At 42.1% G+C, this 13,812-nt stretch overlaps 1 protein-coding gene across 4 annotated transcripts in view; it reads right to left on the bottom strand.

Annotated features, from left to right (window-relative positions):
* The window catches only part of PCNX1 (pecanex 1), a 190,227-nt gene extending 183,685 nt beyond the window's left edge, over positions 1 to 6,542 (bottom strand). For 2 of the 4 annotated variants that reach the window (XM_004371001.2, XM_012560045.1), the window contains exon 1: positions 5,939 to 6,542. In XM_004371001.2, the coding sequence (XP_004371058.1) occupies positions 5,939 to 6,091 (153 nt within the window). In that variant the 5' untranslated portion in view covers positions 6,092 to 6,542. The remainder of the gene's footprint in view (positions 1 to 5,938) is intronic. The other 2 variants (XM_023726337.1, XM_023726338.1) reach the window with 2 other exon arrangements.
* Between the last annotated feature and the right edge of the window lie 7,270 nt (positions 6,543 to 13,812).

Raw genomic sequence — 13,812 nt, 5'->3', positions numbered from 1 at the left:
AGAAACCCCAAGAGCATGGCCCCTGGACACCTTTTTAGCTCAGTAATGAAGTCAGTCCTGAGGTTCACCTTTTAGACAAAGATTAGACAGACCCATTGGACAGAATGAGACTAAAGGGGCACAACAGCCCAGGCGCAAGGACTAGAAGGCAGTAGGGGACAGGAAAGCTGGTAATAGGGAACCCAAGGTCAAGAACAGAGAGTACTGACATGTCATGGGGTTGTTAACCAATGTTATAAAACAGTATGTGTATTAAGTGTTTAATGTGACACTAGTTTGTTCTGTAAACCTTTATCTAAAGTACAATAAAAAAAGAAAAAAGTCATTCTGTATTTGATTTTTCAGTAATTCTGTATTTGATTTTTGTCTTGTACTCTAATATTGAACCTAACTCCCAGATAAGATGTGATTCTACCATAAAATACAGCATACCACAGTAATGCTCCTACTCCGAACTATCAGTGTAGTTGATGAGCCTAGAGAAGGTTCACATATATAATAAGAAATTCATTTAGTATGTTATTTATTCAGCCCCTAGTAACAGCCATGCACGAGAGGAGACACTGGACATATACTAGTGAATAAATCAGACAGGGTTCTTGCCCTCAGTGCAAAACTATTGGGGGAGTGAGGGACTGTTAGAGAAGGCAAACAAGTAAACAAATATATAAATATATGTTTATGATAAGCACTATGGAAGAAATTTACAGGATGACATGATGTCTATGGTCATCAGGTTAGGCCTCTCTGAGGAAATGGTATTTAAGGCCAGCCCTAAAGAACAAGCAATAGCCAGCCTTGCAAAGAGTAGAAGGGAAGAGTATTCCTTCAAAAGACACAGCACGTACAAAGGCCCTACAGGAGGAACAAGCTCAGTAGGTTGAAGCAACAGAAAGAAGTCTGATGTGACTATAGCACAATAGGAAAATTGCACAAACCGTAGACAAAGGCAGAACTGGCTTTGGATTTATTCTAAGTGCAAAAGAATATCACTGAAAGATATGAAAAAGGGGAAATCGCATAAACACAATTATATCTCTTACTATACGGAGAAGAGTTGTAGAGAGGCAGGGAATAGAAATGGGAGGACAGTAAGGAGGCTAAGGTAGGAGTGCAGACAAAAGATGACATGGACTAGGAAGTGGAAAGGGAAGTTTGAGGTATTTTGACAATAGAACTGAAAGATTTGTTCATCATGACAGGGAGCAGGATAGTTTAAGCAACTAGATACAAGATGGCACCATTAACTGAGATTACAAAGACAGGGTGTGATGGTTACTTTTATGTGTCAACTTCGTTAGGCTACAGACTCCAGCTGTTCAGTCAAACACTAGTCTAGTTGCTGTCATGGAATAGTTACATATGATTAGATCAGTTGGCCTTGCACACAACTGATACGTAATCTAATGTAATTACATTACATCAAATGTAATATAATCTCCTTCCATAATGCAGTCTGATGTAACATAATTGGTAAATCCGTTGAAGTCATACCAGTGTAGAGTGGATCCTAAACCTAATCATTTCTGAATTATAAAAACACCAGAAAAGACAGTAAGACACACACAGGGAAAGCCAAACAGCATCTAAGAATTATCTACAAGCAAATGAGAGCCAAGATTACTGGCAGACACCAGAACGAAGAGTCAGGCTCACAGGAGGTACTGACATGGCCTAAACGCCAATATGGAATTTTAGCCTCCAGAACTGAGATAAAATAAATTTCTGTTCTTTAAAGTCACCCATTTCTGGTATTTCTGTTATGGCAGCACTAGGTAAATAAGACACAGGATAAGAAAAGATTTTAATTTTGATTGTGTGTAGGGGGTGGTGGTGGGGAATCAAGAATGGCTGTAGACATGATAACCTTTGAGATGCCTGTGAGACAACCAAGAAGATATGTGGAGTTAGAAACAGAAGCATATTGAACAACTTCCTTAAACTTACCTGAAGTGTTTATAAAATACTAATTAATGAGCCATCCTACTCCAGAACTACTGAATCAGAATGAGCATGTACATTACATGTGCACATTTTTCACACGTTCAGGTGATTCTGATACCTGCTAGAATTTGAGACCCACTCATGTCAACAGATTTTACTGTCATATTTCATCACCTTGGGATATAACTCTTTAAAGAAAACAGTACGTTTAGCAATATGTTGAGATAATAGTTTGACTTAATAAATACAGAGCTATCTAATCTCCAGTCATACAGCATTATAGAGGAAACTGTTCCCATCAGCCATTCCTTCAAATGACATTTACTGAAAGCCACTCTAGGTGCATAATTCCTCTTTCATAAATATTTTCTTACAAAATACCCATGAAATTTCTCACAAGTGAGTAAATCAAAGTTCAGAAAGATGGAGTCTTATCCAAAGGACACACGATCAATAACAGAGTCAAGACTCAAAAATCAAGATAACACCAATTCCGGCCTGCTTTCTACCATACCAAAACACCACCTACCCCCACAAAGCTCACCATCTGTGACCTGTCATGTACAAAAATAATTACACCAAGATAAAATGAGGTGAGTGCCTAAAGGGAAACAGAAAGGACAATGAGATCTAAGAAGAGAAAGTTACGTTTGATTTTCATTTCTTGAAAGTCTTATGATAAGATTTCTGAGAAACTATAGTTAACTCTAGAACTTCACCTTTCAAAGTATCCACAAAGCTACTAACAGAAAGCAAAAGTTTTTGAATCCTACACAAAAAGTCCTAAGACAATAAAATATTGTTAAAAAAACTCCCACCGTAAAAAAAAAAAAATCCTAAGACTCATCCTGACTCAACATATGATCTCTTTACAGGCTTCAACTCTTTTTTAAAAAGTGGCAGTGGGTAAATCCCAGCTCTCTTATCCACCAAAGGTCATAAAACTACAAGTCACTAATGACTTCTGTCCTCAGTCTAGGACAAAGAGCTTGGGATAAGGAGAATCTATACACACATACTGAACAGTCATAATTAGTTATCGCTATCACTGGAAGATCATACAAATAATAATCTACCGCTGTCTGAGATTTTATTTTAACAGATAACGTTGGCATTTGCTTTAAGTATATGCCTCAAACAATCTTCCTCAATACTGCAGTATCAGAATGTTTTCCAAAATGTTTACAAATCCTCTTTGCTGACCCTCTCTAAACCAGAATCAATCCCTTGACTGTAAACTCAGTGTCATGCTCTACTTACCGTTTCATAACAGTTCTAATGCTTGTAATCGTTCATTATCTACAGGTTAGGCTTTAAGTTCTTTGAAGGCAGAAGCTGTGTCATGTCAGGTTCTAATCACTCATTTACTATTTGAGTATTTACTATGTGCTTTGCACTAATCTAGGTCCTGAGAATACAGCAGTAAACAAAATAAAATCCCTGTCCTCTTACAGTTTATTTTCTAGTAGAATAAGAGAGATTAAACAAATAAATATGAATCAACTAGTGATAAGTGCTACTAAAAAAAAAAAGAGGATAGGAGGAGTAAGACTTGTTACAGGAACTAGGGAAGTTGCTGCTTTTTTATACAGGTTATCAGGAAAGGCCTTACATATAGCAAAAACCTGAAATAAGCAGAGCAAGCCACACAGATATCTGGAGGGGACAAGTCATCCAGAGAGAGGGTGAAGAGTAAATGGAAAGGCCCTGCAGCAGGAACATGCTGCTGTGGGAAGGACAGTAAGAAGGCGAGCGTGGACTGAGACACATAGGAGGACAGGCAGAGAGCAAAGAGCAGTATTACCTGACTGACATTTTTAAAGGATCACTCAGAAAAGAGTGAGCGAACAGAGAGAAAAGAATGAAAGCAGTGAGGCTCATTAGAATACTGCAGTAATCCAGAAGAGAGATAACAGCTTTGACCAAGGGAGTGGTGGTGGTGATGATGATGACAAGTGGCTGGATTCTAGTTATGTTTTGAAGGTAGAATCCCCAGGATTTGCTGATGGACTGTATGTGGAGAGAAAGAGAGGAGTCAAGGAAAGTTCCAAGGTTTAGAAAGAGTGAAGGTATCATTATCTGAGACGAGAAAGAGAAGCAATTCTATTTTCCTAGAATCTAGCAGAGTGTCTGGTACATAGCAGCCACTCAAATATTTATCTTAGAATTGAAGCTAGTTGAATAAACTCCCAAAATGAAGCCAGTAAACTCAATGTATTGGTTTCTATTTGCTTTAAATTTCCTTTAGTAATGTTCATTAATTACACAGAAAAAGGAAACCATGATGACAGTTAACTGCAGGTGCTAACAGAGAAACCTTATATTGGAACACAACAACTAATCCTTACATCTCAAGAACCGGTTTCAGTTTTAAATTTACAATTCTCCTAGCTGTAACAGCAATCTGCTATGAAGGCTCTGTGACAGCCTGAGGATTCTTACACCCAAAGTAATTAACCTGTTCATTAATGGTGTCATACTTCTGGAAGATACAGAAGTGCAAAGAGAACTCCCTGGGCCAGAATTAATAGAAAATTATAACACTTCACGATAAATTTTCAGAATGGGGCAAGACTGAACAAGTCCCTTAAAAAAATAAGCCATAACCCATCAGCGTTTTTAAATGTTGGCTGTTTTACTTCAAACAATAAGGCCCTTTGAAACAATTTTAATAAAAAAGTTTAAATCTAATTTGCAGATGTGAAATTAAGCACATCTTCCCCCAAGTAGACACTTTTCCCAGTTAATGAAACTGCGCATCACTTAGGAAAGAATTTGGTGTCATCAACTTCAGCACTTCTTACAGTTATTCCCGACTTTCTAACCCAGACCAACAAAGTTAGCAGAAATACAGCAATATATTCAAAGGAATCCTCCTAAAGAAACAGCTACCATCCCTTCTACCCTTCCGGTGACTTAAAAAATTTAACTGAAGCCTAAGAATCATCTCCCTCAACATTAATTCCCTAATGCCCCACCCTAACCCGCTGTGCTTTAAAAAAAAAAAAAGCATTGACAACTTTCAGTGAAAATATAGGTTAAAAACACAGACCTTTCAAAGAAGCCGATAGAGCTGAATTCAGCAACAGGCAGTACTTTCCATTTTCCTACCAGTAAAAGGCCTTGAACCAACCCAAACAAATCTGCTGAAATGCCAGCCAGATCCCCCGCATCACCCCCGCCCCACCCCCAAGCTGGCCTGGAAACACAGCAGCCACTGACCATAAAGCTAAACAGAAAAGAACCAGCGGTAAGCAAACAATGATTTTTAGAGGCATGAAAGTTAACTGCCAGGTTTTCGACCACCACCCAGAAGCGAGTAAGAGCCCAAGGGACCCACAAATACATTCCAAACAGAGCCACACACATCCTTCCCCCGCTCCGAAGGCTCCGCACGCGGATGAGAGGCGAGGCAGAGGGAGGATTCTCTCAAAGGAGGAGGCGCGAGAACTGCCTTGGGTGAAGGGCGTGCCCAAGGGGTACCCAAACGCCCAAGGAACTGAGCGCAAATAAGCCACCGTGCCAAGGATGAATGCGGCGCCCCCTTAAAGAGCAACATGCACGGCACCTACCACAAAACACTAAGGGCAGGGAGCCCCGGTTGGGATTTACCTGCCGGGGTAGAAAGGCTGGGGAGGTTACAGGTAAAGGACCCCCTAAAAAAGGGCCTAGGAAACCACCATGTCTCAGTAAGCGGGTTGGGGGGAGGGGAGGACGGGGACTGGATATGGAGGCTGCTTTTGATTCGTTTCTCAGTTCATCACTGAAATAGAGGAAGCCCTAAAGAGGGAGGAGAGTTGGGGGGGGTAAGAGGAGGGAGAGGGGAGCATGACACCGACTAGGGGCTGCGATTCCCGAAGGGGTCGCAGGATGATGGGGTGTGCGCACCGGGAAGAGAAAGAGGGCGCAGCGGCCCGCCTGACTCTGGAAACGGGGCGCTTCCCTGCCAGCAAGAAGGGTAAGAAGCCACCCTCCTCCCTGCCCCCACACTCACCATGTAGAGGGTGAAGGGCAGGCCGAGCAGAAAGAGCCACAGGTAGAGGTGCAGCGCGTTCACGAAGGTGGCCTGGTGAGGGTCGTAGTACCAGCCCCCGCTGAGCGCGGCCCACACCCCCTGCCGGAGGATTTGCAGCGTCTGCGACCCCATCCCCACCCGGCGCCGCCGCCGCCGCCGCCGCCGCCGCCGCCGTCCCCGCCCCGGCCCCAGCTCTGCCTCGGTCGCTGGAGCCTGCAGCTGCCCCGTCTATCCCCCTTCGGAGCTCGGGGAGAGCGGGCCGGCGCTTCGGCGATCGCTAGTGCTGCTGCAGGAGGAGGAGGCAGCGAACGAGGAGGAGGAGACGGAGGAGGAGGCGGCGGCGAGCAACCGGGAGGAGGAGAGCGAAGAAGAGGAGGAGACCGGCCTCCAGGGCGCCGCCGCCATCTTATCTCCTAACACCGGAGCCCGAGTCAGGCTCCTGCCGCCCGCGGCCCGCCAGCGCCGCCGCCTCTGCCTCCACCGCTGCCGCGACCCTCGCTCGCCGCCAGCCCTGAGCCAGGCGGAGGAGGCCCGGCGCCCAGGAGCGACGAGGCGGAAGCCGCGCCCCCTCCAGCTCCTCCTCTCCTCTCCCTCCGCCCCCTCTGCTGGCTCCCCGCGGGTGCGCGCTGTGCCTTGGCCGCCGCGGGCGCCTCCTGCCGACGCCCGGGAGAAGCGCGCGCATACGCGGGCCTGGAGGATCCCGCGATAGGGGGTCCCAGCCTGCGGAGGTTCCGGTGATCGGGGGTAGCCGCTCTAGGAGTTAAATATCCGACCTCAGACCGTATTCCGCTCTTGGTAAACAAGCCTGGCAAGTTGATTTACCAATCTGTAAACTGGGTCTTTTTAACTCAGAAACCAACAGACCTTGTCTTCAGACAAACATCCCGGATGATGTTTTATGATATTTATTAAAGACCTAGGAATAATTAAGTCTAACAGCTGAGATATTCATTGAAGGCCCTGAAGAACTGGGTATGGTTAGTAATACTAAACCAACCCGTTGCCGTCGAGTCGATTCCGACTCATAGTGACCGTATAGGACAGAGAAGAACTGCCTTATAGGGTTTTCAAGGAGCGGCTGGCGGATTCCAACTCAGAGCTTTTGACTAGCAGCCGAGCTCTTAACCACTGCACCACCAGGGTTCCGTGGTTGATGATACTTTTGAAAAATCACAAAGACACCCAGTTGGAGCAAGAACTGTGTTGCCCTTGGAATGGGCTAGAGGTTCTTTGGTGAAAAAAATAGCTACATCCAGAATTGGGAAAATTTACTTCCAAAGACAAAATAATATTAGTCACGAAAGATATAAAAGTACGGGGTGGACAGATTTATCATTTGTATGTGGTTTGGAAGAATAACGTATCTGGTTTTGTTTATTATTTTTAATGTGCTGCAACTACTAGCCATCTTTATCAATGGGCCAATCTGAACAGAGCCCTAATTGAAAGATTACCTGTGACTCCACTCCAAGTTACTATAGGGTCTTGTACTTCTATTTTTAGAGCTATAAAAACTGGGAATCGTTCTTGGCAGTGAGTAAAGTTTATAAGAAATGTCTGATCTCAATTGAATGAAATTTTTAAAAACAAGCTTGAAATTTGAGTTTATTATGGCAATAAAAATATACTAGACTGGCTATAATTAATGAAGAAAGCAAGAGAGCCAAAAGAAACTGGTGACGTTTTAAGAAGTCAAGAGTAATGAAAAATGATAGTAATACCTCCCAGGGTTATACCACTTTATAATTTTCCAAACATTTTCACACCCATTTCATTTGACCTTCACAACTCTCCAGTGAGGGTGACCAGTAGAGCCTATCCTTATTTTATAGGTGAAGAAACCAAAGCTCAAAAAGCTAAGCGATTGCTCAAGTTCTCCTAAGTAATGAGTGGTTGAGAAGCACTCTGAAACCAACATTTATCCTAACTGCAAGGACCAAACTTGAGAAGTTTATCTCTGAGCATTCTTCACCTTAGCCATTCAGGTAAGAGTGAGTTGGTCAACAGCTGCTCAGCAGCTTCCAGTTACCTGTGGATAGTTTAAATGTGTGGCCAGTTGTTAAAATAGAAGTCCCGGAACCAGCTATATCATCACCTGAGAATTTGTTAGAATTGCAAATACTCAGGCACCACTCCAGAGAACCTCTGGGGGTGGTACCCAGCAATCTGTTTTAATAAATCCTTCAGAGGATTCTGATGCACCTTAAAGTTTGGAACCACCATTATAGAACAGCATCCCCTGCCTTATTTTGTTTCCTTGTAACTGCAAAGCAGTAGAGTTCCAGTAAGATACCTGGAAAGTGAGAGCGGTGAACGAACACTGGCTAAAACATGCTTTTGAATATACTGATATGTCTAAAAGCAAAATGATGATTAAATAATGTAATTTTACTATTAAAATAGTGGCTCTGAGGCTTGGTAATAGACACAAGGTATTGTCAAGTTTTAACTCTAAAGGAGACAGGAAAACTCACTGAACGGGGTTTGGAAGTGATCCCAAGCTTTTCCAACACAAAGAAAGATGTAAACAAGGATAAAATTCCAATACCACATCACACACCAGCAAATGGCTGCTGCAGTTTAATATAAAAGGATTAACTGCAATAGGGGTGAGGTGGACTGGGAGGAAGAGAAACTAGAACTGGACGCATCTGTGGAGTTGGAGGCAGACCCAGCTGGCGTGATGGACGTACAGCCAGAGACAGTATCCGGAGGATATGGAGTCGGCAGCAGGCCAGGAAGGCAGCCGGCAGCAGGCTGGTTCAACACAGAGAATGCGAGCGTTGTAAACCAATGGACAGCCGGAATACAGCCTTGGGAAATCCAGGAGCAGACAAAAATTCGGAAATCATGGCAGGCAATATTAGGAAAATATGCTGCTTATAGCAAGACCTCAGTGCTCTCTTCCAGGTCTGGACTTCAACTGGTAAGGGGAACTGACGAGAACAAGTAGAATCAGGTCTCTGTGCTGATGTCCTGGGCAAATTTAAGGGGTAAGAACTTGGGCTCAGGGAAACAAGACAAATTTCCAAAGACTGGATCTGGGGGATGGAGTAAGTCTTAGAAACAAAGCAGGAACCTAAAATAAAACCTAGAACTGAGACCTAATTTCACACTGAGCATGACTAACTTAAGTTGAGGCCCCAGAGTATTAATATAGAACTCTAATTTCCCTCCATTATAGCTGGGATGGATCCCAGAGCCTAGAGGTGGGAGTGACGTTGTACCAGCTAAAACACCAAGAGGTTAAATGGTTTACCCAAGGTAACCCACTCTATCATACCCGTAAAATATAAGAGCAGGACAAAAACTAAGGAATCTAATTTGGTAAGTGTTAATCCTCTTAGCCATACATAAAAGCTATTACTTAGCATATCAAATTTAGCAGCCATGACATACTACCAAACCACCACCTGACATTTGCTATTCTTTCAGCTAATTGTATTAAAAATTATACTTCTTGATTAGCTCATAGGCCCCTTGAGGACTGAGAATGCTCTGATAGCAGATGCTCTCTCCTGCCTGCGAGGGACAAAGCTGAGTGGGCAAAACCTAATAACCCCCACCCAAGCCTATCTTGGAGCAGAGGTGTACAAATTGCAGCTCTGATCAGTTTATGCTGTGGCAATTATCGACTTTAGACATACAGCCCACATATCCTCCCACCAACCCGAATGTAGCAGGTATCCATGTCTTCCCCCAATCCTGGGCCAACTCTTCTTTATTTCTCTCAGTGAAATCAACATTTTCCAACTCAGCCAGACTTGAAACCTAATATAGCCTCCCCTGAGGTTATCAAGGCTGACCTAGTCTCCTACAGTCTTTCTCCCACTCAGTCCTCCCCTTGCATTGCCGTATCAACCATCCTGGTGGATTCTCTCATCAGCTTGTGCTTAAATTAACTCAATAGCCTCCTACTGCCACCAGTCTCTCTTCTTCAAACCCATTCTACCTTCCACCAACAAATTAATCTCCCTATTCACTTTTCTTCACACCCCTCCCTTTCTCAGAAGCCTTCCATTGCCTTCCGTTGCCTACAGGACTAAAGGCACACTCAGCTGGACATTCGAGGTCCCCAGCAACCTGAATCACTATTTTCTCTAACTTACCTTCCACTACTCCCCAGAAAATATTAAAGTTGTTAAGGATTTCATTTTACTTGGATCCACAATCAACACCCATGGAAGCAACAGTCAAGAACTCAAAAGACGCATTGCATTGGGCAAATCTGCTGCAAAAGATCTCTTTAAAGTGTTGAAAAGCAAAGATGTCACTTTGAGGACCAAGGTGCACCTGACCCAAGCCATAATATTTTCAGTAGCTTCATATGCATGTGAAAGCTGGACAGTGAACAAGGAAGACCGAAGAATAATTGATTCCTTTGAATTATGGTGTTGGCAAAGAATATTGAATATACCATGGACTGCCAGAACGAACAAATCTGTCTTGGAAGAAGTACAGTCAGAATGATTCTCAGAAGCGAGGATGGGAAGACTTCATCTCATGTACTTTGGACATGTTATCAGCAGGAGCCAGTCCCTGGAGAAGGACATCATGCTTGGTAAAGTAGAGGGTCAACAAAAAAGAGGAAGATCCTCAACAAAATGGATTGACACAGTGGCTGTAACAATAGGCTCAAACATAGCAACGATTGTGAAGATGGCACAGGACCAGACAGCATTTCGTTTGGTTGTACATAGGGGCGCTATGAGTCTGCACCTAACAGCAACAATAACAACTCCCAGCAAAGGTTCCTGTGTGGCACAAACAGTTTGTGCTTGGCTGCTAATCTAAAGGTTGGCGGTTCAAACCCACCCAGCGGCGCCGTGGAAGAAAGGCCTCTCAATCTAGTTCCATAAACATTATAACCAAGAAAACCCTATGGAGCACTTCTATTCTGTAACACACGGGGTCACCGTAAGTTAGAATCAACTTGTTGGTAACAGGTTTGGTTTTTTACTCCCCAGCATGAATCCTTCTCTTTTACTGGTGAATATCAGCATACCTGTTTATTTATTAGCCCCACCTGTTTATTAATTTCTGCCTTTGTGCTCTTACTAACGCCATTTGCCTTATCTAGAAAATCTTATCCCTCCATTTGCCTACTAAAATCTACTTTCACTTCTTCAGCCCCATTCATAAATTTTTTGAACAACCTGGAGCACTCATATGTTCCACTCATTCAGCCCTTAGTTGTGTATTACTTTGTATCCCTCCAACTAACCTCTACATTCCTTGAGGGCAAGGCACTTCTCAGTGTGTCTCACAGTGCCTAGCAGAAAGCTACAAAGATCAATGGACACTCAGTCAATTTAAGTTGAATAAAGCAACATAGAAACCATTGGCTTTCCAATCAGAGATTTTAATCTGTTTTGGCTTTGGTTTGGTAACTCTTCAACATCCAAAAGCATTTTATCAGCTTAGAAGATTGTTCCAGGAAGGGGGAAACAATATGGATCCCAATGGGAACCCTGAGAAATTCATACATAAGAGTGAAAAGAATTTGAAAGAGAGGAGAGATGCCTAGAATTCTTCCTTGATGTTCTTTTTGGCCATTTTCTATATACCACTTTTTATCACATCAGGAGAATAAATGTCAAAAGGTGACAGGGAATCTCCAAAATCTTACATAACATAATTATAAAATACTAATATCTGAATGTGAAGCTAAATAAGTAAAATAAAAGGCTTTCTTACTCACTGCCTAGCAGATCATCCTTCTTGGAAATCTCAACTCAATCTACTCTGCTTTTTTTAACGTCCATTCTATGTGATGAGTACTTTTACACATGTTTTAATCAACACTAGCTAGTTCAGTAATTCTCACTATGGTTTTTTGTCATCCTGAGGGTACCTTTTATTATATCTCAAAAACACAATTCACTTTTTTTTAATTTTATTGTACTTCAGGTGAAGGCTTACAGAACAAATAGTTTCTCATGAAACAGAAGTACACATGTTGTTTTAATAACCCCACAACATATCAAGCCTCTAACTTCTCAACCTCTTCTTTTTTTTTTTTTTGGTGAAAATACAAATAGCCAAAGATACAACACAATTCACTTTTTAAAAACTCATACACAACACTGGATTCTCTGGAATTCTGGTAGAATAGTAGCCACCAGGTTCACCTGGAACACCTCCTTTGTAGCTATGCAGAAAAGAAAGAGTCGTCACCTAGGGGGGCTGGATGTCTGGCTTCTCTGGCAAACAGTACCAGGAACGTTCCTTAGTGGGAAGGCAGTGTTCAGTAGTGGGGTAGTGGAAAGTTTACGGACTGTGGAATCAGATAAACCTGTGTTTCAAACCAGGTTCTGCTACTTCCTAAATTAGTCCTAGCCCCAAGTCAAGGAATCCAAGTAGAACTGAAGAATCCTGGGGAATACAGTGTTGCTAGACTCACTGCACTAGTTTCAATTGCTGGAGTTTTTTTCTAATAGCAAAATGCACATTTTCCAATGATACAATAAAAATATCTTTCCGAGGAGATTTTTCACACTTTCCTTATGGACACCTTGACAAAACAAGAGAATGTATTTCTTATTCATTTTTTTGTTTTGTCGGTTGGTTTCGTTTTTTTCTTACATATTGTCACTGGGATTCAGCAGCTGTGAATATACATAACCATTTTCTAATTATAAACAAGTAGTATATTTTGTAAATAGGTCCTGGGGGGTGATATGTTCAGAATAAAATCTCTCAAATAAGTCAATACAGATCATGATGCAAAGTAAAACCTTCCTGTCCTTCCAATTTTCTCACTCCCTTCCTCTCAGTATTTCCATCCTTTAAACTTGTTATGCTGTCAAGTCCTGGGATATGTGTTTCTGATTGTGTAGTCCATGAACCACTCAAATCACAATCTTCTATTAAAAACATAGATTTCTAAGTTACAGTACGTTATAAAATAGTGAAAAGCTCTCCCAATGTTAGGAATTCCTGAATTTGAGACTTAATAGAAACACTTATTATTTTTCATCTTCTGATATTAAAAGATAAAATTCCAAACGGCCAATAAAATATTGAAGTAGCTTTCAATGGACTGATTCAAATTGATCTCTAAGATATAAAATTAAGTGAAAAACAAAACAAAACAACATCATGTAAAATATCTGCTGCTTATGTAAGGAAAAAAAGAACATATATTGTATGTGCTTATCTAAGTAACAAATGCCTGTTTTTAACAGAAGGATGCCTGAAAAAGTGGCAGGGATGAGAAGACTTACTTATTCATTGTATTGTCTGGATTTTATGCCATACACACTTTTAAAAAGTAAGTAATTTTTTTAAAGTACATAATAAATTAGAAAAAAATAATAGACTCCTAGGTTCTATCCAAGACTTGTTAGCTGTGATCAAGTCAGCCCCTGACTAATAGATCCCATGCACAGTATCCCCATGATGGATTTCTGATTGATCCATAGGGTTTTCATTGGCTGATTTTTGGAAGTAGATCACCAGGCCTTTCTCACTAGTCTGTCTTAATCTGGAAGTTAAACCTGCTCAGCATCATAGCAACATGCAAGCTTCCACTGACAGATGGGTGGTACCTGTGCATGAGGTGAATTGGGCAAGAATTCGACCACTAAACCACTACTTACCCCATCCAAGATTTACTAAATCAAAATCTCTCACGTGGGGCCCAAAGATCTGCATTTTTAATGAGCTCCCTTATTCTTCTGCAAATCAGTATTGAGAACCACTGTCCTCGACCTTTCTTCTTTTTATTTCTCCCTTCTTTTCTTTCCCTTGATCCTGCCCCCTGCAAATTCTCCTCTCCTTGCTTCCTTATCCAATTTAGATCTCCTGGTTTTGTAATCCAATCTTTCCCAGGCTACTGCTTTTTAACTCCT

The sequence above is a fragment of the Trichechus manatus genome, unplaced genomic scaffold, assembly GCF_000243295.1.
Source record: "Trichechus manatus latirostris isolate Lorelei unplaced genomic scaffold, TriManLat1.0 scaffold00010, whole genome shotgun sequence".
Taxonomy (NCBI): domain Eukaryota; kingdom Metazoa; phylum Chordata; class Mammalia; order Sirenia; family Trichechidae; genus Trichechus; species Trichechus manatus.
Note: the sequence above shows the minus strand (reverse complement) of the source record. Positions and strands in the feature narration are given on the sequence as shown.